At 39.0% G+C, this 27368-nt stretch overlaps 2 protein-coding genes across 3 annotated transcripts in view; one reads left to right on the forward strand and one right to left on the reverse strand.

The window, feature by feature from the left end:
- PI4KA (phosphatidylinositol 4-kinase alpha) overlaps positions 1–27368 on the reverse strand; it is a 50972-nt gene that overhangs the window by 11685 nt on the left and 11919 nt on the right. For both annotated transcript variants that reach the window (XM_057380764.1, XM_057380763.1), the window contains exons 14-36: positions 26670–26766; positions 25754–25937; positions 24927–25030; positions 24172–24340; positions 22193–22243; positions 9804–9912; positions 9151–9287; positions 8126–8259; positions 7877–7959; positions 7536–7606; positions 7272–7396; positions 6757–6838; positions 6097–6180; positions 5672–5761; positions 5074–5193; positions 4384–4476; positions 3880–4036; positions 3496–3623; positions 2192–2350; positions 1827–1978; positions 1192–1299; positions 345–472; positions 146–265 (exon numbers count right to left, since the gene is read on the reverse strand). In XM_057380764.1, the coding sequence (XP_057236747.1) occupies positions 146–265; positions 345–472; positions 1192–1299; positions 1827–1978; positions 2192–2350; positions 3496–3623; positions 3880–4036; positions 4384–4476; positions 5074–5193; positions 5672–5761; positions 6097–6180; positions 6757–6838; positions 7272–7396; positions 7536–7606; positions 7877–7959; positions 8126–8259; positions 9151–9287; positions 9804–9912; positions 22193–22243; positions 24172–24340; positions 24927–25030; positions 25754–25937; positions 26670–26766 (2685 nt within the window). The remainder of the gene's footprint in view (positions 1–145; positions 266–344; positions 473–1191; positions 1300–1826; positions 1979–2191; positions 2351–3495; positions 3624–3879; positions 4037–4383; positions 4477–5073; positions 5194–5671; positions 5762–6096; positions 6181–6756; positions 6839–7271; positions 7397–7535; positions 7607–7876; positions 7960–8125; positions 8260–9150; positions 9288–9803; positions 9913–22192; positions 22244–24171; positions 24341–24926; positions 25031–25753; positions 25938–26669; positions 26767–27368) is intronic.
- Positions 11314–20017, forward strand: SERPIND1 (serpin family D member 1). The gene is made up of 5 exons (XM_057380765.1): positions 11314–11395; positions 13450–14321; positions 17080–17353; positions 18277–18421; positions 18781–20017. Exons 2-5 carry the CDS (start codon positions 13466–13468, stop codon positions 18970–18972), a joined length of 1467 nt encoding a protein of 488 aa, XP_057236748.1. The 5' UTR covers positions 11314–11395; positions 13450–13465; the 3' UTR covers positions 18973–20017.

The following is a 27368-nucleotide window of genomic DNA, read 5'->3' on the forward strand; positions in this document are numbered from 1 at the left end:
TTTTCTGCCCTGTGTTCAGAGCTTGGCACTGATAATTAAATACTCTGCCAGAACATGTTAAAGGTAAATATTGACTTTAAATATCTGAACATAAACTGTGCTGCAAAATTGGCTGTAATGAGCTGGTTACAATCAAAAAAAATACCTGATTTTTTAGATATGGTTGACATGCCACTGGACAAAGGGTAAGTATTTATCCATCCTTGTGTAGCCTGTTGTCGAGATCCAACATTGATATCCAGRTTGCTCCTGGTGTCTTGATTATCTAAGAACAGAGCACAGATCTGATGTAGAATCAATCAGAGAAACCAGAGGCTTTCAAAACAGCACTTAAAGGAACTCACCGGGTGGCACAAGTTGGCTGGCAGTCAGATACTTCTTGTCAGAGAACATYGCTGTCCAAAACTTGATCACTATGCTGATATCCTCACGAAGCCTCTTCTCCCCTTGTGTGGGGAACTTTGAAGGACAACTTGAAGAAAWCACACAAATAATGTGATGTTGAGTGCATTGTGGGAAAAAACCACCAGCAGTCAAAAACCCTCACAAACCTAATCAAGTAATATTTTTTATTCTGACTGAAATCTACAAGGATGAGACCACACATCACTACTTTTTATCCTCACAGCTTTATTATGTCTGACTGAAGAGTACAAACATCCAATTATAACTGAAAATTAAGGCAGCAGTCTGTCAGCATCCTGGATGCATCTGAAAGTTAATAYTGGGACTGACTGACCTCCTCMCATTCMGACATTCCTATCAATTAAWTTTTCTTTGGTCCCTGTGTCAAATGTTGAAATGATCAGATTCAGTGTGGCTGTATTTTCAAAACAATGGAACTATATTTTAGCCACACACTAACAGCAATTCTTCAAACCTTATAAATCTAGATACAGTCTTGGGGACTGAATAAACCTAAAAATAAGGAAAAAAGGGAAAGAACAGAAACATTCCTGAAGATGCTGCTTTTTAAACTACACATAAAATCTGAAACTTACATCCAAACCTCTTTGAGATAGTTTAKGAACCATACTAAAGCACAAGAAAGGTTTATATTAAAGTGGGCAAAAAAGGAAAGGAACAAAAACCACTAGAATAGAAAGACAGCTGCTGCTTTGAAGTATCACTGAAGGTTCAGGAAAAGCACAAACACACATTTTCAGTGAGTAATTTCAAATAAAAGAGTACCTGAAATAATCAAAGGCAGTTGAATAAATCTTTTCTCTCAAAACATTTCGGATAGTCGCATTTGGAACCACATCAGCATGCAGCAAAGACAAACCCAGGGTCAGCAACCTAATAAGCAAAATAAAGAATGGAAATTTTGGCACTCCCAAAATGGTGACCATTGTGACACCATGCAGAGCACAGCTACAGCTGCAACTGTAGCCTGAGAAGTGTCTGTTTCAGAGTTCTTGGCAAGCTGTTCCCATTGTCATCAGTCAGTTCCCAAAGCTGTGACTGCTGAACCACMGAAAGCAAAAGCCTTCAAGTCACAGCAGGTGAAAATAACTGATGAAGCAAAACCATCTACTACTAATATATTGACTAGATCCATAATGTGGGCAATTCACTATAGGAAATTATCCCATGAAATTTCCTGAAACACCAAAAAATTAATTCCAAGCTGAAGTGATCAAGTTCTGCTTTGTAAACAGACTCTGCAGGCTTTTAAAAAAATCTTCATCACTTGAAGCCAAGCACAAGTGAAACATTTAGTGTTTAGTTGTTTTCTTCCATCTCCCAATAACCTTATTTCTTCTCTCCATAATCTTACTTCTTATTTCTGTGATTCCASCAAGGAAAAACCCAGAAGCACTCACTTAAAGCGGGGCCCAATGGCTGCCACGTGCCGATTCAAGTTGCCTTTGGCGCCCCCGATGTTGAGGGACAGGGACCGCTGGAGCAGGCTGGAGAAGATCTCGATTTGGTCAGAACTGCAGTATTTGGCTATTTCAAACCTCTGCACCAAAAACTGAGAAAAAGAGACAGACATACCATGCCTCCTCTGACCGTTTTCATTTCAAACCCCACCCCCAGTCTTCTGTTTCAAGGACCTTTCTCCCCTCAATGATTATGCTCATCCTCACAGAGCGTATCTGCTGGCTTTGAGCATGACTCCAGTCCTTTCCCAAATCACAGGAAGTGCAAACTGCCCCAGGTGGGACATTCCAGAAGAAATACACACCTCTATCCAGATGTAATGTGGGGTCACCTCTGGTGGACAGGGCCTTGGCTGGCTCTCCTCTGAGGCTGCTAAAGGATCTGCTTCTTTCTGCTCTGCAGAAAACAGCCCAACTTTCTGCTCCACTGTCATTTGCCAGGCTCCTGCCATTTCCCGCATGAACTGCAGAAAGGAAGGTGACAGTGCTTCTTGATTCAAGAGCATSTTCTTGTATGGAAAGCTCAATCTTTCCCCACAACACACACAAGAACCTGCTACATCAATTAAAATTCACTGCAGTGCTAACAGAGAGGCAGACACAGGTCTGTACATCCCGCCTGAAAGAAAATCTTCCTGTCACATCCTAAATTACGAAAGGAACAAAGCCTCCCCCAAAATCTCAGCTAGTAACAGGAAGATTAAAGGCAGCAGCAGCCAGGCAATGTATTTTGTTGAGGAGACTGAGCTGTTAGATCAGCCCATAACATCCATCCTCCTGCTCTACTAAAGGTTGTTGCCTCCCACACAAGCACACACAGCTGATCAAGCACAACATAAAGACAGCCCATAATTCAGGATGCTGTTCTCAGGAGCAGCATCCTCTGCAGTAAGGAGGCCTAGCAACTAAAGGTGCTTCTCTGTTCTCCTCTACAAGATACAAAGATATTTCCCCAAATGCCTAATGGAACAAAATGAAACTGATGCTTAAGAAGTTAACCACATAAATTCCGATAAATGATTATCTCCAGCAAGTGAAACACTTAGAGCTCCCTAAGCAAAGCAATTACCAGAGGCAGCATTTTCAGCTGTGTGGACTGTCACTACACCACACTGAGTTGTTTTATTACTATTATATGGATCCCCATCTCACAAAATACAACTGTTTAACCTGTTACAAGATGAGGACATTTGCAAGCCTATGTTTTCATGTAATGGTGCAATGCCAGATACCAGAAGCTCTGATTAATGAGCAGGAAGACTATTTTCTCTTTGTTTTAAAACACCATTCTATAGTCTGTGATAGTATAAAGCCAATTCATGAACAGCTCAGGCATCTCATCAGCAAAGTAAATTCTACAGGTGACATTCTACCAGGTTTCTTTTGCTGTATCATTCAGGCTGCTGAGAAAGATCCATTCCCCACAATCTCCCTCGTGAGGGTGCTCAGACTTCCCACAACACATGAACAGAGACTTCCTGGCGGGTTGAAGTGATTAACAGAGCATTTAAACATCCTTGACACAGATTCACAATATCTGTGAATCTCTCAAAATCTTCTCTCTTCCCCCTTGCAGGGGCAGAGCAGGAGTAGTTAAATCGCTTCCTACCGGCACTTCTATTCCATTCTTGGCAGCAAGCAGCCACTCCCAGCAAGCAATTGCTGTTTCCATGCCATGTTCATTGAACATTCGCAGGGGTCCCCAACACAGATGATGAAGGAGCTGGGGATCACAGTCTGAAAACAAACATTCACTCAGATTTCTCCAACAGAACAACTGCTTTCCACATCAGCATGAAATTGGTGTGCACCATAGGTAATAATCAGTTCCTAATAAATAGCTTCTAATTTAAGAAGGCTTTTCCCTAATATAAGCCTAATTGAAAAAACTCAAAGCACAGTTTTGCTTCAAGTTGGTGTATGGATTGTTTTTGTAGTTTATTACTCTTGGCATTCACCATCAGAAAGCAGAACTCCATTTGGTTTTCATTACCTTTGCTGCTTATTAGCAGTGCAGTCAACTTAAACATGGCCTGGGTGTAGAATTCAGTGTTGTTTGATTCAAGAGCAGCATTCAACTCTTTGACCATCAGTTTATTCAGGTCAGATGCTCGTCCTGTGGCATTTGAGAACTGAATCATTCCAGAAACCTGTAAAATTCAAGGGGGTTTTCAACAGACAACAGTATTTTTAGGCATCTAATGTAAGGGTCATGTGCTGATTAGGGAGCTCCACAAACAAAGGCATCTTCTGTTACCGCTTTACCAAATCTTTAGCTTTATCTGCAATCTAATCTTTAGATTTATCTAATCTTTAACTTTATCTGCAAGACCAACAGAAAAATGATCTGTTCAATAAACGAGGAAAATGATACTCTTTATCCTGAGGGAATTTAGAGACTATGCTTCATGTAGCATAGATTGAAAGCACATCATTCCCTGAGAAGTGATGCCAGAGTTTGTGGACAGCCCACAATCATGAGGAAACCTGTACTYACCTCTCCTGCATAACGGTTGCGCAAGTTAAGAGAAGCCATGAAGTTGGAGTAGTCCTTCTTCACACAAGTTGGTCTTTCTGTTAGCTGGGTTGCCTATGACCAGACCACACCAAGGTGTTTATACTGCTCATATTAAACAATTTGTCTCTTTACCTTTTTATTCCTTCATATATGTTTTAAATTTACTTTTCCTTATGCTTATAATCGGAGCAGTACAGGACYATTACGTACAACAGCACCAGGACTGATAAAAATTAAACAAGAGTATGTGCATTTTTTCCATGGATACAGCATCAGAGAGTATCCTGAGTTGGAAGGGAMCCACAARGATCATCGAGTCCTACTCCTGGCCCTGGACAGGACAAACCCAACAATCACAYCACACCMYTGGRAGCATTGTTCAAACACTCCTTGAACTCTSTCAGGCTTGGTGCTGTGACCAYKTCCCTGGGGARYCYCRTYCAGTCCCCACCCTCTGGGGGAAGAACCTTTTCCTGACAMCCAGMACAAAACCTCCYCTGACACAGCTTCATGACATTGCCTTGGGTCCTGTCACTGGTCACCAGAGAGATCAGTGYCTGCCCCTCCACTGCCCTGGTGAGGAAGTTGAAGGCAGCAATGAGGTYTCTCCTCAGCCCTCTAATTTGTCAAAATGTCTCTGCAATGCACAAGTGAACAAACAATACTCACGCCCAGAGTGGTGTTCTGCCTGTTGTACCCTGCAAAGTGCAAAACACTTTCTGTAGCCATGGCCAGTCCTGTGTGCTGGGACAACCCTGATACCCAGTTCTGATGTTTGTTTAGGTACTCCTGAAAAAAACAAACAAAAACCCAGAATACTTAATTATTTCCCAAACAAGGAAACTCAGAAGAGAGTGTTGCATCATTGCAAACTATGGGAAACTTAATCACACATGTACATGACAACAGACTGTCTCCACTCATCGCTTTCAGGCATTGTTCCCCTGGCAATAAGAAATTCTAAATGTCCTCCTAATACACAAAGAGTAAGACTCCTTCTGTGTTCTAAAACAATAAAGCTATCAAGATAAATGCTTGAAGGTTGAAGGCTGAGATGGTCTCTTAAAATAATCACTCTGACAAAGAGAACCTTATGAAAGGAAGTGTTTTGGATTACATGGAAGAAGGACATATAATCAGTTGTCCTTTCATGCAAGGATAGAATTCCTTGAGGCTCCTTTTTTAGGGAAGGAAATACAAACTTCAGGTAGATTGGCAGTGTCCAAGATTTGCAAACACCAAATTTTCACAGAAGCAGGCCCATTACCTGTAGATGAGATTTTGTAACAGAGGGRGCCCATTTCATTGCCTCTTGCAGAATCATCCCACAGCGTGCAGCAAAGTCCTTGACGATACTCTAGAATGAAAAAGCATCAACACAATCAGTAAAACACAAGACAATCAACATGAGGCACTGCTCTTAATGGCGTAGTAACACAAGGGACCAAGAGTGTTGCAACAACATGACACAGTTAAATGTGCCCTTGATTAGAAAAGAACTGTCAGACTTCAAATCAAGTAAAACAGTAAGATTCAGAGAGAATAAATACTGATTGTCATATCCTAATAGAAAAATCTTGTCAAGKGAAGCATTTTTAAAGAATGATCACTCAGAGTAGCTCACTAATTTATCTCCAAGCTATGAAACAAGGCATTATTTTGTTCTTTGATAAATGAAGGAGGGCCACCCACCTCTCTGGCTTCATGCGTGTCAGGGACTGTTATTCTGTATGGAGCATCAGGAATGTCATAGTATGGTTGGTCCTTGTGAATGTCCTAAACAGAAACAGACAAAATTCATCACCACTTGACATTAACACTCCATGCAGCAAAGAAGAAGCCTGATTACCAAACCTTTTTTGCTCACATCTGCTCTCAAAGTCAATTTGAACAGCTCTAAAAGAAACTGTTTGTATTCCAGTTTGCTTTCTAGAATAAACCATTTCAAAAATCCAAAGCACTCTGCTCAACTTTTAGTACAAAAATAAAACCCTATAAAGCATTTCCATCTTCAAAAATTCTAGCATGTAACAGATTCAAGAAATATGGATACACATACATATAATGGAGTGAATACAATCTGAAAACCATAATTCATAAAAAACCAAACAAACCGCAAAACAGAAAAACACCACCATATTTTTATTTCAAATGAGACATTTCAACAGTTATAAACCACATCTGACAACAACGTTTTAGCACTAGTTTTACGACTTATGAAACAGTGTGGCAAAGATAATTCTTTCTTCACACAATTTAAGATTTTATCAGTCTCAGTGAAAGGAAAACCAAATTGCAAACTCAATTAAGTACCAAATAAATGCAGAACAAAGCAAAAGMAAAAGGACTTACTGCACTAAGAGACAGAGACAATGTCTGCAGAATATCTAGCATAGTCTTCAGCACAGTTCCACTCCACAGCAAGTGAGGAAATCTAGAGCCAGACAGAATTCAGAAACACAATAACCATGGAGAGCTGAGGTAGAACATTWTCAAGGGAGCTGCTCAAARASYCAGCTTTATACATMCCCAGRTAAGGTCATACTCRACAGAAGYCACAAAGCCTGCAATGGCTCATGGMAGCCTGGCTTAATCCARAGCCCACAGCTGAGGAGAGCTGTTTCAGAGTTGAGCTTGCATTTATATCATGGGCACTTTGCTTTGCTWCACCCATGGGAATACTAAGCAGACACACATTTTAAGCAGGGGTCTCAGAGTTCAGGCAAAAAATACTATTGAATGTTATTTTTCAAGGAGACATTTCAGCAGAAGAAGCAGCCAAAAAATCYACTTGATCAGTGTCATCAAGTGTCTAAGCAAACACTAAACAGTCATTGTGAATAGAGAAACATGAAATCCATACTCACTTGTCTACCAGTCCAGACAAGTATTTGTCTGCAACTCTTCTGATCCTCTTGTGAATGTGGTTAAAATTCACCAGCAAGAACTGAGCATGTCTCTCCAGCTCTTCTTCATTCTCCTTGGTTTTAGGCTAAAAAACATGACAAAGAGAAGTATGAGGCTCTTAAGGGAAAAGAMAAACTCACTTTCATAACTGAAATGAGAACATTTATACAAATTCATTTACTGAATTTATACAAATTCAAAATTTTAGTTTCCATGTAACCTACTTTATCAGCCATCATTGACAGGAAAGCTTCAAACACCTTATCAGCAACAGCTATCACRCACTGCATCATTCCTGAGGAATAGAGAGAAGTGACAGGTTTGATTGTCAAAACTACATTTGTTTTATAAACCATGCTTAACAGTTAAATGTTTWTGTTTACTCAGCCAATATTGAACTTGTTTCAAAACAAAACCAGTGTTCTTGGCAAGAATAAAGCAGCAGCAATCTGGTGAACATGATTCATTTTGTTATAAAGCTGCTTGATTTGTTTCTGTTTTGCAGGCCTGGAGAGAMTTTCCTCGTATCTCAAGCTGAAAGAACATCTACACAGGTAAATCTTACCAGATTTGTCTTTCTGAATTGCTTTATCTTCAAAATAGCAAAACATGACTTGGAAACGGTCTTGGTCAGTTGAACGCARCACCCTAGGGAAGCAGAGTTTTATAAGCTGGAGTGTCTTGGGTTTTGTTKATTTGTTTCAGTTTTTATTTATTTCAGATTTTGTTTGTTTCAGGAATTTATTGAYTGTTCTGTTCTAGGGGATTTTTTTGCTGTTTTATTAGTGAAATAAGTAAATATATATATACATACCTCATATACTCTAGGCGGTAAACAGAAAGGAGATAGGTTGACATGGCAAAGTCCAACTTATTGATCAAGGCTGACACTTCTGGAGCAGGATCCAAGAGATTGATGATGGTACTCCGTAATTCACTTAATTCAGCCTAGAGATGAAGACAKGAAGTTATCTGAAGTGGCAGTACTGTGTTAGTTTGTGTGCTCAAACATGTATTCAGCCATTACTCTGCTAACTTTCAACCTTCACAAACAATGTCAGGATGCTTCTGCCTGCAGACTCACACCAACCTCCCCTGACTCAGTAAGTCATAATACTTCAAATACAGAACTGAATTAGATCTGGAATCAACCTCCTGGCAGAAATAATTGCCGGTCTCCATGAAATTATACCAGTGAAAAAATACAATTCCTACACTAAACTCATGCAAGTTCGACCAACATCAACACTGTCCAGCCTCTGAAACTTCACACATTCCAGTCTTTGGTGTCACAGAACTAAGTATCTAGGCACAATGCAGATTTCTGTATTATTTGGGAGCCAGAGACATTTCATAAGCTGCAACTCTTCAATCCACTTTACCCTGCTGTCAGAAAGAGCTCCTGGGCAAAATCTATCCAGCAAGTGCTAGGGAGAGTAAAGAATACCAGTATCAAGCTAGAGCAAACTTAACATTTCTTTGAAAGAATTGAGTGTATTGTTTCCTTTCAAACTTTGCTGGTTTTWTTTAAATAGTGCAAGTTTTATCTGACATAAAATGGATGAAAAATTACTAAGAGGCTTCCATCTCCACAAAGACTTGGTAGCTACATGTGGGATGGTGTAGCTATCACCCTAAACATTTGTATTAACACCCCGTAACACTGACTCCAAGTCACTTCTGCACCCTGCACTCGGAAGAGCAGAGCCAAAAAGCTGCTTTTCATTAACAGGAGGCAAGCTGAAGGGGTGTTGTGCCATTTCCATACATCACAGATATCATGTCATTCAACACTGGCAGACATTATGGAAGGAGGTAACAGAAGAAATKAATTCCTACAGAAGTCACAGTGTCATTCTTCATGGCAGAATTGTACTGCAGAACAGATCGAAGCGGCTCCTTGCTGGGAAACGTGAGCAATGGAGACTTGGTGGCAATTTCACACACACCTTCATACCATTCCTCTGGCCAAAGACCTGGAACAGAAGCAAAAAAGAGGAAAGTGGGATAAGGAATTAAAACAAATTCAGTTTCATAAAGTTACCTGCATTGCCAAGCTCTGGACTACTTCCTAGGGCAAATAGTTCAAGCACTCAGGCACAGACACTCAACACACGTGATCCATGTTCCAAACTTGCTAAGGATGTTTAGGTGAGGTTTCTCACTGGATAAGCAGTTTCTACCTGACTTCCACTGTACCCCACGTGTTTGATCTTTCATTTCAGGAACCTGGCTATCAAAACTGATAATGAAGGCTATTAACTTAGGAATAAAACTAYGTACAAGTTGTACTGTGCTGTACCTGACAGCAAACTAGCAAAGATTTAAAGAAACCCCTCCAGAGAACTGTCATGGAAGCTCTTTGCTTTGAAGTGTCTTTATGCCTGCAATTTATCTTCCAGCTACAGTGAATAATTTGCATACAGTTGTATTTACAWGCATCAAAAGTTTAAATGTGAGCAGCAATGYTGTCYTGTTAGAATGTACAGTACCTGAGCCTTCCACAGCAAACCCCATCAGCACKGAATACAACCAGAAATCACGGAACAGCTTCTGCAGCCTGGGCTTGGCCTCCTTGATGGGTGGCAAGCGTCTGGTGAGCTACCAAGGAAAGAAAAATTAACTTTTAGGAAATGGTGGGAGTTACAATAACTTAATTCCACTCTAAGGAATCAATTCACGTACCTTCTTTACTATGATTTATAAAAGTTATATTCTTTGTCACTAYGAAAATTAGTGTTAGATTGTTATTTTCTATTGAAGGAATTAAGTTATTTTTGGAGATCTGAAAGGCTAACTCTTGAGAAGTCTAAGTAAGAATTTCCTTTGTTTTACACAGGAATAACACCATGCTGACACAGTAACCTCTGAGGGGAATACATAATATTAGTATACTATCCTCTGCAGGGAGGAAGAGACCACATGGTCCTTTAAATTGTGCTGAAGACAATGCCATGSAGCTTTGCTCCAGTGTAAAGGAACTCCAAGCTAAATAAATATCAGTCAAAAACACTTCTGGTTGCTATTGTTTATTAGCTTTGTGGAAATACATTGAGGCACCAATTGGGGATCTTTCATTGTCTGCACCCACGCACAGAATGACATCAGTTCTGAAGAATTTACTGTCCAAACAAGCAAGTAAAAGAGCATAATTTTCAACACATTTATTAAAATTCTCTGATACTTTTTGCACAAACAGCTGATACCACTAGAGTAGCAGTATATCCTGCCAGGCAACATGGTATACAATTTTAGATATATTTATATAAAAAGATCATAGTGTCTTCTCCTAAACAGAGTCAAAACACAGGCAGTGTATAAAAAGTAAAAGAAAATGTCCCACTGYAAGCTTTATTCAATATGACTGTATATTACTACTGTAAACTTTATTAACAAAATGTTACATTCTAATCTAGCTTGAAGTTTTCTGTAAACACAATAATTCTCTCTAGGAATGAGAGCCAGCAGCACTTCAGTGAAACCTTACATAAAGCCAGCTTTGGATGCATTTGTAAATCATAAGGGAGATTAGTCATTTTTTTARAAAAAGCATTAAAAAATCCCTCTATTATAATTAAATCAGTCTGAGATTAAGCTGGTGAACAACACTATGGCAAAATGCTGTTTGTGCAATGGAAATGTTTGCACCAATATAACACCAACTGAAGAAGTCCCATCACAACCACAGAGGCCTCAAACACATTTGCAATATGATGCTCCCCCCAACCCCCATTTCAGCACAAAAAGCAGCTTCATGGCTTTTCCTGTCATGAACAGTCAAGTTTATGTGCGTGCTTGACTTTGAAACTTTACACACACACCGATTTTTGCTCAAAGATCTTCCTCAAAAAGGAACAAGTACCTGCAAAGCCATAAAAGTAGTTCAACAAACAAGAGAGAATTCATCAGAGATCACTAGGCAAGGGAGGGATTTTGGCTGACGAAGTAAGTTTAGCAGTGTTTGGTTTAGAGAATGTTTACTTTGGGAGATACACAAAAAACCAGCGTCAAAGTTCAGATTTAAACCCTGCMGTTCCTTTTACTTGAGCTTTTAAACACATCCTTCCCGTACAGTGGCTTAAAGGTAAGCTTCATTTACCTCTCCTGTTATTTTGGGTAGATCTGACCAAAGACATAGATATTGCAGAGCAGGGGGAAGTTTGGACTGTGTAAGTGCAGCTAAGCAAGAACTGAGCTTTGCTGAAGATGAGAATGTAAAGTTGGGAATACAGACAGAGAATTCTGCTGTGCCAAGAGCAGAAAATGTTTATCAATGGTTACTGGACAGAGTATCTCGGCCCTAAGGGCCTGACTTCTGGGGGCGGGGAAAAAACTAATGAATTTATGAAGAAACAATAAGAAAAAGACTGACTTGAGATGTTCAGTCACAAAATAATTTCATAAGCACCTAATTTGGATCCGTCATTTTTGCAAAACAATATATTCTTTTGTATGGGAGGATCACCTTAAATGGTTTTAGGATTTAAAACAAATTAGTTTGGGGCAGAGTTTCAAAAATTAAACTGTCAGCTCAGTTATTTCAATCCTGCTACAACATGTTTGAAAATATTTTCCTTCAAGGGTTTATTCACTGATATACGGGTCAGTGAACAGGTACAGGTATGTAAACCTTTTTACTTTACAGAAGTAGCTCTATTTGCTAATTTAAAAAGCATTTTAATCAACACCTTAGTCAGATTTTTGTTTTAGCTGCATTCAATATTTTGTCCTGTATTATACTGTAAATAATTGTCTTTTTACTCAGAAATGTATATCAATTGAAATTAACTTTATAAACATATGAAATAAGTTTATAATTAAGTCTGAGCAAAATCCAAAGCTTGGCATTCAGACACCCATTCAATTTCAGCTGACAGAGCTACAGAACACTTACATTTTGATCTCTGATTCTCTGAGGGAATTACACTTTTTCATATCTTTTTAAGATCACTGTAATTACTGCACCCAGTATTATGATGAAAAGTCTCTCAGACCCACTTCTTGGTAAAGGGCTTTACAGCTGAGTATGACTGATGGATTCTCTTCAAACACATACTGAAGAAAATTCTTAAAACTAATTTTAAAATTTTAAAAAATAATTTTAAAATTTAAAAAAAATTAAAGATTTTAAAAAAAATTAAAAATTCAACAGTCCAATACTCGGTAGATGAAGAGATGGATTAAGCTTCTCTTAGAAAAATACAAGTTCTGCTTTAATGTATTCTCAGACAAAACAGGTGAGGTTAGAAATCTAGAACTGGCATAACAGTCTAGAGATACTCTGAAGCTCTGAAGGGCGCTCACAGAGACTTCACACCATGAAGAAAAYAGAGAGCACTGTGAGTTCTGCAGCGCTACACAAAAAACAAAGTGAAACAAAACATTACGAAGCCAAAAGCAGAATGAAGCCAACCCATCAGAGAAGTGGCAGATGAGGACAGGGAGCTGCAGRAAGGGCACACAGACATTGAGTAACACGCCCGAGTAAGGCCATGAGCAGCTCAGGAGATGTTTATGCCCAACACTTCCCCCAGTGCAGTCCCACTAAAGGGACTCAGTGCAGATACATGTCTTTCTACATGCCTACATCTCCTTAACTGACCAGATTGCTGCCTTGCTTTTCCAAAATACTCCCACAAAACTACCATTCTTGTYGTAGCTATTCTGTTTTTCAAATTTTTCCGTACAACTCAGCCTTCTGGCATGCTCCTGCAAGGGACTGGATCAGGAGTCCCTCTTCCTCTTACCAAGCTCAAATCTTCAAACTTAATTTCACATTTTATTTTTAGCACGCACTGCTAAAGTTAGTGGACATTTTAAATGTAACAGTTTACAAAGAATCCCACATATTTTGGATAATGAATTTGTTACTGTTGAAGTATGCCAGTAAATCTATTTGTATGGGAGGAGGTCAACCAATTCTTTGGCAGGCTGGAGGCATTGTGTAACAAAACCAATTACCAGTAAAAGTGACTTATCCATCTAATTGACATCTGTTCCACTAAAAAAAAATGCTGTTGAATAAGGCAACTATAGATCTTCTGCTACAACAGAAGTCAGCAYGAACCTAAATCAGGGAACAGATAATTAAAATTCAATTACCCTCAGCTCTCTCAACTGTGTTATGTCATCTTKCAGGCTTTCACCTGTCAGAATGAAGCTCCTATTTCAATTGCTTGCCCTTGCTCTCATCATAACCTCCACATTTGGTGGAGTCAAGGACGTCACTGAACATTTTGAAAGCCTTAAAGGTGCACAGCCACATGGAAATGGGACTTATGATATGCCAAACCTACCACTCGAGTTCCACAGGGAAAACACCATCACTAATGACTTGATTCCTGAAGAGGAGGAGGAAGAGGACTATCTAGACCTCGACAAGATACTGAGTGAAGATGACTACAGTGATGTTATTGATGCTGCCCCACACATGATTTCTGAAGTTCAGCAAGGAAATATTCTTGAACTATTCCAGGGCAAAACCAGAATCCAGCGCCTCAATATCCTCAATGCAAACTTTGCCTTCAACCTTTACCGCAGCATGGCAGACAAGGCCAGCTCCTCAGACAATATAATCATGGCTCCTGTTGGCATTTCCACYGCAATGGCTATGATTTCCCTGGGTCTGAAGGATCAAACCCAGCAGGAAGTGTTATCTGTTCTTGGCTTTCAAGACTTCATTAATGCCAGCAGCAAATACGAGCTCATGACCGTTCACAATCTCTTCCGCAAACTCACCCATCGGCTCTTCAGGCGCAACTTTGGCTACACACTGAGATCTGTCAACGACCTTTATATTCATAAGGACTTTTCTATCCTCAGTGATTTCAAAAATAATATGAAAACATACTACTTTGCTGATGCCCAACCAGCTGATTTCTCAGATCCCAACTTCATAGCCAAAACCAATGAACGCATCCTGAAGCTGACCAAAGGATTAATAAAGGAGGCTCTTGTGAATATAAACCCTACAACGCTGATGATGATTCTGAATTGCCTTTACTTCAAAGGTAAGGATCTGTTATTTCAATCTCTTTCTCAGTTTGCAATTCACTGCCATATGTCATTAGAAATCCCAGACAGAACTTAAGTCTAATCTACACTATAAAAGACCTACTGACTCCCTCATTAAGCACCTCTATTATTAGCCCATTATTGCCTGTTTCTGTAGCACAATGATGGTCTGGTCATKCTCTGAAGTCAGTGGGTGTTGTACACATAAAGCAAATGCTTACTGCTTCCAAAACCTTAAAGACTCACAGTAAGAGAAAAAACCAACAGGTGAACGCAACATTCCTGTAAACGTACCTGTTCCCACTCACTTGCAAGGAATTACTTCCTTGAATAATGCCACTTTCCTCTAAGACATCGGAAGCAATCATTACCATAAAATACAAATAAATTGCTGTTCTCAGGTACCATCCAACAGGCACTTACTTGTATCCTTAAGTAAATCTCCAATAATTGTATTACAGTAAATACSTAACTTTACTCTGCCCATTAGATCATTCTAAGAAAAGGACTAGACAAAGTGAAACAGATACTCTTTTTTCTTAATTTGGTCAAATTTAAAATACCTTTTTGTTTCAGAGAAATTATTAAATAGTTGTGCTATCTCAAAATAACAAACCCATGAAAAAGAAAGAGCTGTAGTATCAGAACTCTTGAGTTATCAAGATCAAAAAGACTTTCAGCTTGTTCTTTTGCCCAATGGAGTCCTGTTAGTCCAAACTGGCTTGYTGCCATCTCTCACTCTTTTGTCTTACAGTCTCCCAGGAATTCTATTTTGAGCRGAACTGAACCCTTTTAAAGCAAGTTCTGCTCCTTGGTTTCTTAGTTTCCCCACTACTCATTCAAACATGTCAAATTTTGACCCCATCTTTCCATTTGCAATGTTTGCATCCACTGCAGAAAAGCTCTGTTATGTCCTCCAAGCATTTTCAGACATACAGAGATGCTCAGTACAAGTGATAGCGAGCAATGGGATATTTATGAAACAGTGTGAGGTCTCAAGCTCCTTTTGTATCAAAGACCATMAAGAAACTATTGGAAAATATTTATGTTGGTAAGAAGTACATTTTATCTTGTATAGATGTCAAGTCTACCCCCATTCTGCACAGCTCTGAACAATCATTCATATCATGTAGGAGCTGGTTATTTTAGCCATGGCAGTTTTAGTAACTGACAAATGCTGACAGGCACAAAATGTCCTGATCTTTCCCATGATTCTGGTGATGAATGCAAGAGGTGAGTCACTCAGTGGAGACAACATCTGCCACCACAGATGGATCCAAAAGATATCTTGGGGGAAGATTCAAAACAGAAAGACACAAAAGTCATGAAGTGCCAGCTGGTTTCAGCTGGCCCCACAGATCCTGCTGGGGAACAGGATTCTACCCCAATGCAAACATATTTGCATAATTGAATCCAAGAAAAATGTTCCCCTGCTCCTCTCTTTCACAGGAAGAACTGATTATGTCACCCATCCCTCAGTGCTGCTGAAGCTCCCCTGGCCCACAGCAGTCCCATGCCTTTGGTCAGCTGGAGTCCTACACTTGTGAATTCTGCTCCCTGAAGCACAGCAGATACTGAGTTTTCCTCACAAATGAAACAATTCGTTTGGGAATACAATAGCACATTTTATAGCCCATTCCTTTCAGACTAATAACCACAGTCTGATCACTTCTCAAACTGGCCCCCATYAGCCTGACATGTGAAGGAACTATCAGAATGAAAGCTGGACTTAGGGCTTTCTGTTTTCTTATTCACAGTCAATCTGGCAAAGTCAGACTAAAGAACCAATTACGGTTATATTTGTACACTCTTTACACAGTCACAGTCACATTCCTCACATACTTGCTTGCCAACGATGACCTAAATTCCTGAGTTTTTACAGGAAATACTGGTAACCCTATTTCCACTATAATCTCCTAGCTTTGTCTGCCACTTAAGAAATAATGTTTATTCCAGAGCCACAGTTCTATACGGACACCAATAAAACACTGCATTTTAAAAAAGCACCTTCTTTCAATCAGTCAATAAATATTTCCGATATGCAGAGTATCTCCACATAAAAAGCTTCAAACCCTGATGGCAAAGCTTTCTGGGCTGCAAAAATGTATTGCACTGCATTATTTGGGCATAAACCTGTCAGATTTCAGCACATCTACAGGATGCCTGTTATCACATTAAACTGGGTCATAGAATTATGCAGTCAAGACCTCAACTCTTCAGGTTAAGACAKAAAATTAAACCGTTTGAATGGACTGAGGTAAAATAATGCCTTCGGCATTTTTTACAATTTTATGTGAAACTTAAACCAGCCCTTGCTTAGCTTCATCCATCACCAACATTCTCCAAAAAGGTGCCATCTGAACTGGATTCAAGCATCACACCTCTCAGAAAATACAGCTGGGTCAGATGTTCTGATAGAGGCAAACCCTAAAAAATATTTTGCATCTGTTTAAATGGYATAATTTCTAGGTTCCTCATAGGAAAAATAATAAATGAGAAATCTGAAAGAGATCAGTATGTGTGCTCACCTGCTTTTGTAATTCAGAACACTCCAATCAGACAAACSTAAGTTGGAAGCCAGAAATTTCAAAGTAATTTTAAAACTTGTATTCTGATTCAGATTTCACTATAATCAACAATCTCCTACAGTAATTCCCAGTTCACACGACTTAAAGCTYAGTGTAACCTATTCTGGGAACATTTTATTAAACAAGGACCCTGGGGGTTTATTTGCCTTCTGCATTGTCTTAACAGGAACTTGGGAGAACAAGTTTCCAGTGGAAATGACAATGAAGAGGAGTTTCCGGCTGAACGAGAAGCAGACGGTGAAGGTGCCCATGATGCAGACCAAAGGCACCTTCCTGGCTGCTGCAGACTCTGAGCTGGACTGTGGCATCATCCAGCTCCCCTTCGTGGGCAACATCAGCATGCTCGTGGTGCTCCCACACAAACTGTCTGGCATGAAAGCCCTCGAAAAGCAGATCACACCCCAAGTGGTGGAAAAGTGGCAGAAGAGCATGACAAACAGGTATTTGCTGAAAAGCATGTTTTGTTGAAGTCTTATTGTATTTTCTTGATGGGACTGGCAAGGGTAAGTAAAGTATGCAGAACATATTTTGATTAAATATATTAAACCTAAACAAAACCTCCAAGAACAGATTTATTGAATTAAAAACAAGGACCAGTAATCTCTCAATATTTGTCACCAAGAAATCCAGGATGATTGAGGCAGAAAATTGTGAGAAGTTTCAAAATTCTTTCTATTGACTATTTAATGATGCAGACTTAAAGAAAATGTTCTTACTGAAAAAGTTCCCAGGGAGGAGGAAAAACARAACTATGATAATAACAGATTATTGGTGCAGAATAATCTTGGGCACATCAGCCTAAATTCAGTTCAGCACTGAGCATTTCAACAGAGCTGTGTGTAAAGCCGCACATTCCATAATCAACAAAGAACATTGCAATTAAGAGAGAGGAAAAGTAACACAGCTTCCTTTGTGCAAGATGACAGAGCAGGKGKATCTGTCTTCAGACTTGATAAAAASAGATTATTTGATGTGCTACCCAGGAATTCAACCTATTTCTGTTGTAYACAATAAGTGACAAATCTCCAGTTTAGCATGTCAGAATATATGACAGCTCAACACTTATTATGAGTGTGCACTGAACTGCTCAAAGTCACATATCTTACACACATAAATAATGCAAATCATTATAAATGAAATATCAAATTGACAAACTAACAGTTTTYATAGGGGAATTAATTTTTTAAAGCACAGTTTTAAAAGTCATGATGCTCAGGTTTTGAAAGCAAAAGTACAGTCCTTTATCTCTGCATCCTGCTTGCTGAAGACAGCAAAAAACYCAAACCACAACAGGTTTGTAAAGCAAAGGAATCAAATACATATCTATTCAATGATTTTTCCTTTTTCTGTTTATTTATACTAGAACAAGAGAAGTGCTTCTGCCTAAGTTCAAGCTGGAGAAGTCTTATAACTTGATTGATTATCTCAAATCCATGGGAATAGAAGAACTGTTCAATGGAAAAGGGGACTACTCTGGTATATCAGAGGAGAAGATCACCATTGACAGGGTATTTACTCCTCATTTCATCTCCTCTCTRATTACACTATCACCCAATAACATGGCAGCACAGTAATAATATTGCACAGCAAGATAAGCCAGAGTTTTTCCCTCATCTTTTCTGGAAGATACACGAGGGAGGGTTGTGGGTTTGTTCTTTATTCACATAACAAAGAACATGTTCAACCAGATGTCAAATGCACTCAGTGTTGTGGTCAGTCAGGAACAGGCTACTCCACAGAACAAAACCCAAAGAATTGGTCTGTGTAGGTGTCACCAGCAAGGGTGTGGGACATGYGAGGGGATGGTGAGCACATCTTTCCAGTGTACTCAGGAGAGCCTCAATTTCTCTTTTGTTTGTTTGAACAGTTCAACCACCAAGGCACAATAACAGTGAACGAGGAGGGCACAGAGGCTGCAGCAATAACCACCGTGGGGTTCATGCCCCTCTCCACTCAGATCCGCTTTGTTGTTGACCGCCCCTTTTTGTTTCTGATCTACGAACACCGCACCAGCTGCCTTCTGTTCATGGGCAGAGTTGCCAACCCAGCCACATCTTAAAAGCAGAGAAGACCCTCCAACACAGTTATACATGGGCTGTATAATTATATGTTAAAATACCAGTATCATAAAGGAAAATTTATTGTTGTATTAGCCAATACAAAAGCCACTGGTATTGAAAGAAAATATATTATCTACAGGTAGTTTCTCATGAATGGACTCACAGCAGTAGATAATTCAACTGCAATTTATAAATGGTTAGTGCCACGTATTGATAAAAGTGTACTAATAGAAAAAACCCCACAAAGCAACTTATACTTTGTGCTCTACATCAGTGTATAAAATGTAATCAATAAAGTATTTAGACTATCTGGATTATTGAAATTTAGCTCTAAAGTTGTGCTAGGTTGTCAGTTTATAATGAATAGGACTAAGGAAACCCTGAACACCTGACCAGCCAAAGACACCAAAGTCTCTCCTGAGCATTTTACACAATCTAACTTGAAAAAGATCAGARGTCTCTATTCTTTCTTTTGCTTGCACCACTTAACATTCAGTGAATATACACAATGTGTATTAACATTCAGACTGATACACACAGCRAGCCTCATGGACCAAATAAAAGGAGACAGAAATGTCTTGAAGGAATGAAATATTAAGGGACCCACTATTTTCCCCCAATCTAACTTGTATTTTCCAATACTTTCTCTGGTCTTCATTGGTACAAGAGGTATCAGAATTAGACCTGCCTGGTAAATTATATAAATAGAATATCCTCTACAGGAAAAGCAGTCAGCAAAATGCTCTTTTCACTGGCTCAGTTTCACCCAATCCTCTCTACAAAAAAAAGCCATTTATAGCAGTCACTCTGTTAATATTCCAGAGTACTCTCCATACTTGATTTAATGGACAAAACCTTTCAAGTCACTGCAAACTTTCTGAATCATTCTGGTAACAACACAAATGCTGTTCCAATGTTTCATTTGAAGATGAGAAGATTTACCTACACTCCGTAGAGTATCACTGTCTACCTGGTACAAGGAATAGTGCTGCACCACACATTCAAATTATTAAAGACAACTTACATACCTCTGCACACCTTCCATCACACCTCTAAAAAATATGCCTCATAATCCAGTGAGAGTATTTTTATTACTTTTTGCAGTATCAAATACTATTTCAATCTATATATTTTATAAATTTCTCTAACGTTAGCAAAATTATGCAAATAACCTATAAACCAACAGTTACTTCACAGATTATAAATTTTCTTAAAGAGGTGGTTTTTTCGAATATTAAGTTTAATCTGTTGGTTTAATTTTGCTTTTATATACTGCTGTTTGTARTTTTGCATCTGCTCCAATTACATGCTCCATACACAAAGCTTTTTAACATGTCAGGCAGTGAAATACTGGTATTAGGTAATGAAGAATGATGAAGAACCGATACTGGATAAGAGGCTCAGATATTTCCCCCTATTCCTCTCTTTTAAGTCCACCACATGATGGACAATTTTCAGTACTGGAAGTGCACCACAAATCATTAACATTCATATACACATTTTATTGTTTTGTCTGTATTAAGAAAGGAAAGTATATACAAAAAAGAAAAGCATATGCAAAAGATTAAACATTCATACCCTAGGTTTAATTAATTTATCAATGATTGAATGAGCTGGAGCATCTGCAATATGGGKTTTTGGGACTTAAATAACGACAATTATTCAAGGCAAAGAGGTCAAGCAGAAAAGCAAATCAGCTACCGCTCAAAACTCATGATCTTCATACATTGTGCAAGAAAGTCAAATATTTGCTTCAACAACCATAATGTAACCATTAACTCTTGCTTCAGATTCTGGCACTCTGACTGCATTTAAAGGTCACATTGGTTAAGAAAAATGTAGCTATCCCCAGCTATTCAGAACAAATATATCTACAACAAAAATCTGAAACAGAAAAGTACTTCCATAACTTTTACATTAAGTCTCTAATAAGCATTAATTTTCTCTCARTATGCAATGAATGGTCCTGCTTTCACTCAAACGAGCATCACTRCCAGCTGAAAAATGCCACCAACTAAAAACATCTCTCTCAATGCAGGACTAAGTGGCTCATGCTAAAACTGAGTAACTATTGAATAACAGTGATCCAAGACATTTATAACCACATTTCTGTAAAGCYGGGAACTGGTCCTTGTGGTCACTACTGAATTTGGGGAGGGAATTATGCAGGAAACCAGTGGAAGAGACATGGGAAGGGAAGGAAMAATCCTTCTCTTTGACAAGCTTCAGTAAAGAGGTTTATGGAAACAGAGATGAAATGAATGRTTTTTTTCTGCTTGTTAATGGATGTGCAGCATGAGCAAGTTACAAGCAGGCATCCCTACTTCAAGCATGAGATAAGTTTTCCCTTTTGTCCYACCAGCTGTGCAGGAAAAGTTCCACAGACTAATTCAGCTTCAGGAGGGAAAAAAGCAGCATGATGCCTTCTGTCCTTCAGGAAGTTTGTCTATGCATCTTTCAGACATGATTTATGTTTTATAAAAGCTATGGCACTTAGGCAAGTAGTCCTACTGACATGGTAACACACCTTGGGCATATCAAATTTTCCAGTGGACATCTTGATCTACAATTATTTCCTGAATGAGCACTTAGTTAAAAAAAAAAAAAAAAAAAGGTTTTTCCCCAGAAAAAAATGACATCAAAGACTGAACACAGATATGTTTCAGAATAAATGATTCTGGCATGGATATCAGTGTCCTTGCACATTTACTAAAATGCTTTCAGCCCGACAGTCAATTCTCATCTCAGAASACACAGGACACTTACCCTCTCCTTTATGAATGATTTTTTTCCCTTTTAAGAAGAAGAATTCACTGTGCTGCCAAAGTAAGGTTTATTTTGCACTCTGTTTCTATTAACTTTTGTTTTTCACTTCTCCTCAGGCCACAGATATGTGTTTATTACACTTCATGCCAAACACTATTCAAAGTAATATTCCCTGCAGTATTATTTAACTCAAGAATCTCCTGAAWTCATGGCTTGAAACAATCTATTCCTGAATCATGAAAGATTCATTATTTTCAAGAGATTTATCATTATCAAAAAAATGTTTCCCCCCTCTTAGAAGAAAATGTATTATTTTACAGTAATACTACATTTCTCCKGGATGGTAACCTCTGCACTAGCTGTCAATAAAACCCTTTAGCTTGAAATRGCAYCAATATTTATTAGATGTGAGAAAATTTATTGTTTACAACAATCCAACCACTGAATACTCACCACAGCAATGACAGGAATAAGCACACCCAGGTTCCCTGCRCTACTGGAGGCCTGGAAAAGAAAATGGAAATTATCAAAACATCTACAAACATGTTTTTATTTGCTGTAAGACATATTTCAAGCTRTAAGACAAGTATTACAATTAAACTCTGTATCTTGCAAAGGGATGTGCACATGCACAGGGTCCATGAAATCCACAGGACAGAGCACACCCTGGAATTTTTTAACAAAGCTTTTCAGGTGGCTCCTCATGCACTATTGAAGGGATATTTTCCCCTGTCAGCACAAGGTCTGTAGATACTCAATAACTGCTACAAAAATTATCACATTAAATGGGTGGCCACAAACAACTGTCAAATGTTTACCAGAAGTTTCATTTTATAATGMAAATGAAGCCAAAAATAACAAGTCTGTAGAAAGACACCATTTTCAAGAATTTATTTAAGCAGGAGGAGCAGCCTGCTCCTCCTCAATTGAAATATTAGAAGCTAAAGAAAATACATATTTCCTTTGACTTTTTAGGACTTTTTGAACTGCATGAAAGCGTGTTTGCTCTTGGCCAAGCAAAGTGTCAAAGAATTGAAAACATTCACCGAGCACAGCACACTATCTCTCACCTTCTCTGAACAGGCAAACAGTGATGGCACAGACACCACACTGAGACATCTCTGAAGTCTTTCCCAACCTCCCATATCCATCCACAATGGATTTGGGAAAGAGAAAATGCTCCAGCTCCYTTCTTAAAAGAGAGACTGCTGGCCCCACAGGGAAGAGGAAGGGAAGACGTGCTGATATCTTTGCATGAAGTGAAATAAACCAAAAGGAAACAATTAAAACAAAAACAAAGAAGGAAAGAAGAGAGCGACAGAGAAACAAAACCAAACCGTCTTGACATGAAACAATAATGACACAGCCCAACTAAAACAAATTTCAGTTATCTTTCCTGGAGAGTCAAGATGAAGCAAAACAAAAGATGGGTCTTACAATACTTTTGAAGGGAATAAAATAACAGCACTCAAAACACTGTAAGGGGTAGGGACAAGTGAGGAAAGTCACCAAGGGGTTTTTGTTAGCTTCAGGACAATTCACTGCATGTGACTCCCTGCTTCAGAGTCAGAGCAGAGATGCAACAGCAATAGCCAGAACTAGGCACATGGCACCAACACACACAACCATAGGAAATCGTTTTTCTATTAGCATTTTTGTTACAAAAAATGAAATATCAGCCTTTCTATGGTAATACGTGGCACTGAGGGTGAAGAAGATTCCATTCCTGGGCATACTCAGGGGACATTCACATCAACTACCAGCAACAGCAAAAGAAAAAAATAAGGTATTTTCTCCTTCTCCTCACAGAAATCACTTTTGAAAACAGAACAAATAAGTCACTGAACWTTTTAATGGTTATCAAGAAAAATTTCAGTGTGCTGAGAAGCAGAGACTCAGGGAAACTATCAAAGAAAAAATTGCTTTTGTTTGGGGAGCACAGCATGTGCAGCAGTTTTACCCTCTTTATYTCTCCTTGAAAATGAAGTAACCCAGTCTTCAGAATACTCTGTGTAGTGTTCTAGTGAGAAGTGTTCCCAGTATCTTCACACTAAAGAAACACTGCCTCCTAGCTCAGTCCATSTGAAATCTGTCACTTCTCCATTGCAGAATTGCACAGCTGCAATCAGTGCAGCAGTTTGTCTCCCACACTGATTCCAAAGCATCCCGTGCTTCCCTTTGCAGCTCTGCCCTGGCACTCCAGCCCCAGCAGTCTCAGCTGAACTGCAGCTACCCCCTGCTTTATCTGGGACACTCCACACMGATAGTCAGGGGTCTGAAGGCATCTTAGACCTGCACTCACACTCCACAACCAGAACACACTCTCAGGTTTAGCATGGCGTGGGTTTTCCCTGTGCATGTAAGGGTGTGTTCAGCAATGCCACCCACACAAAGCACAGCTGCTCACAATTACAAACCAGTGCATATCTGACCTTCAGTGCTGGTCCTTTCTCACTTGCTCTCTCACTAGCTCTCTTTCCTTCCAGCCCAAGCTGAACAAACAGCTCCAGCAAGTTCATCAGCAGTTCATCCACAAGCTGCTCTCCCTGGAGGTTGGCAGCGATGTTGGCCAGGGCGTTAATGACTGCTAAGGAGCAGTGCCTGAAGAGRAAGAACAGTTATGAACAAGCAGTTCCTCAGGTTTTATGGTTTCAGTGCTTTCTTCATAATACTGATAGTAATTCTTGTAATAAGGTTACTGACATATTTTCACCCAAGTTTGGGTTTTTTTGCTGTTTTTATGAACGGCACATCACTTTACTGACAACTGAAATGCAATTGGTATTTAAGGGAAAAACTACTTTTAAGTTGTGCCTTTGAAGTGGGGATGTTCCATTTATGATGCTGTCATGGCCAAAATGAAARTGCTTTCCTGTAGCAGACAAAATGCAGCCAAGGACAGTGTTTCTGTTTTGGGAAAGCTCTTGAGCAGAAGAATCAGAATTCGTATCCATTGTCAGAGCTGAGATTGCTTTGTTAAAACAGATGACAGGAACAGTCCTCTCAGCTACTCCCACTCTGCATTGAAAGACAYCCAGTCTACCCAACTACCAACAGKCAGTGATAATCTTTACTTGTAGTGGGGACAACAATGCATAACTTGTATACAAAGAATTAAAATGTTAATGGTTTGCATTTAATCCCTGATACAGTTTTGATACATTTAAGGGACACAGCTAAGTGTTACCTGTATCCATGGTCCTTACTGTCTTTTGTGGCAGAGTAAACAACTGAGCTTGCTTTAACACTGATCTGCTGAAATAGATTCCACACCTCCTGGTAAATGTATTGCTGTAAAAAAAAAAACCAAAACCAAATCCTTAAGTAGAGCTTATCGAATACAATCCTCTAAAGAACAGCCATGCAAAATACTCTGTTTTACCAAGTTCTTCAGATAGCTGTGCAGCCACAGCCTGAGTAGTAGTTTCAGTTTTCATAAAGCAAACAGTACTTTTGTGAATATTTTTAATTTATCAAATTTTACAAAATTTATTAAGTTCTTTAACACTGCCTTCCTGATGGAAACCATCTTTTCAGGCTTCTGATTTCAGGCAATTAATTGCTTATTCAAAAGCATTTGAAAAAGGTCAGTTAAGCTTTGAATGACTGAAGAAGATAATCTTCCATACTTTTAAATGTATGAACCTATAAGATTTTGAAAGGCAATAACTGATATGACAAGATTATATTCTCCACTTGTTTGGGACAGGCCAAGTTTAAAAACTTAGTAGCTTTTGAAAACATTGTATTTGGTGGGTTTTATAGTCTGGTTTTTGTTTTTTTTTAAAGGCTCTTATTTTCTATGGGAATTGATCTTCTTTACATGGACAGCACTTTACACATTATCATAAATTTTGTTTTCTGATATCACAAAGATTGTACAAGTGTCCACCTGTGGTGCAGAGGAGAAAAACCTTAAAAGCCTTCTGCAAATGCAGTTTCTAAAATACATTTCCATTTAACTAAAGGAAAGGGATCATGAACTGGCATTCTCTTGACCAATTCTTTCCTTACATTCCCAGTGATGACCAAGCAGCCGAGCTGATCAACGATGAGCACGTCAAGATGAGAAGGTGGCTGGCAAAATTTCTGCTGTAAGATCTGCAGGATGGGTTCCATCATTTTTGGGGTGTCCCTCAGTGACACTGCAATGTGCCCTAGAGCACGAATTGTGTGGTCAGGAATCAAATGAGCTTCCCTGTTACAAAAACAAACAAAACCCCCAAAGTGATAAATGTACCTGTCCAACAGTTATCAAGGCCTSTAAGTACAGTTACATTTCATATAAGTAACAGCTCCTATACTAAATGTAAACATCACTAACAGCTTTAATACTGCCACTCTATATGGCCCCAACTTTAGAGGATATACTTGCACAAGTTGATTCTCAAAATAAAAGTAACCTCTACCAAACCTCCTACTGAAGAAATCCACACTAATCCATGAACAAACCRTTTTAAAAACAACAGTGAAAAGAGGCAAAAATGATGGCAAAACATTCAGACCTGACACTCATACCAGCTTCTACAGAATCTCCCCCATGAGACTTCTTGGTTGATGAGTCTCTTAAAAGCAGAGCCAGTCAAATGCCACAAGTAAAAAGATGTGTCCAGSCAAAAAGGACAACTGAAGCTTGAAGAGAGAGCATCACTCAGCTGAGGACTYAAAACTGGGTAATATGCACCAAAGATTTGCTGATTCAATCAGATAAAACTGATGCCAGATATATCAATATGAAAAACAGGGCTCAGCTCAGCAAAGACTTGGCATGAGATGATCTTGACCCCATATACAAGCTCATTAATCTGAGACACTTAATTCTATAATAATGCTACCTCTATCATAATGCTACCAGTAGTTACATCTTAGAATGAGCTTCAGATTCACTGAGTGAAGGAAAAATTGGTTTGATGAGTGGCTGACAACTTACTTATCACTCTCCTGAGAGATGTACAGACGGTTGGATAAACTGGCAAGAAAGGCCTCAACAATCACCGAATCTATGGTCAAGCCAGCTTTCAAGCACCTGGAGAAGCAATGAGCACAAAAAATGTAATACATTCATAAAAGGTATAATTTAAACTACTGTAAATGCATGCCACTTTTATATCAGGAAGGCAGGTTTATACTGAAGAKTAAGAACAATTGCCAAGGAACACTGCAGATACATTTAAAAAAATAAGCAGTTTCTACTTCTGCTTTCTCCAGAAACAGTAAAGATGGGAATATGCAATAAGGTAAATTAAGAATCCRCTACTTTGAAGCTTTTATCCCTTGTCTCTAGTCACCAGCTACTTGTCTTCTCTCCAGAGCTCTGTACCTGTCTGAAAGGGAAGAATAATCACTACACTGCCCACACAAGTGTGTGACAATCCTTCKGTTACAGGAGGCTCACTCAATGTGATCATCTATGCTGAAAACAAAAAAAACCTACTGAATATCAAAATGGTGACTAGCAGATGTGGGAAGCAAAACACTGAGRCTGAATTATTATTTTACAATTAGGACATAAAAAAACATGCCTGAAGGAAAACGAAGTCACCACCAAACAAGGAACAAAGACTTTATGGCAGCACAGAGAAACAGCTTCTAAATGGGCACAGCTCTTTTCTGCCAGGGAAATAGCACA

This window comes from Malurus melanocephalus, unplaced genomic scaffold (genome assembly GCF_030028575.1).
Source record: "Malurus melanocephalus ecotype Western Australia unplaced genomic scaffold, MMel_1.1 scaffold_470, whole genome shotgun sequence".
Classification (NCBI taxonomy): domain Eukaryota; kingdom Metazoa; phylum Chordata; class Aves; order Passeriformes; family Maluridae; genus Malurus; species Malurus melanocephalus.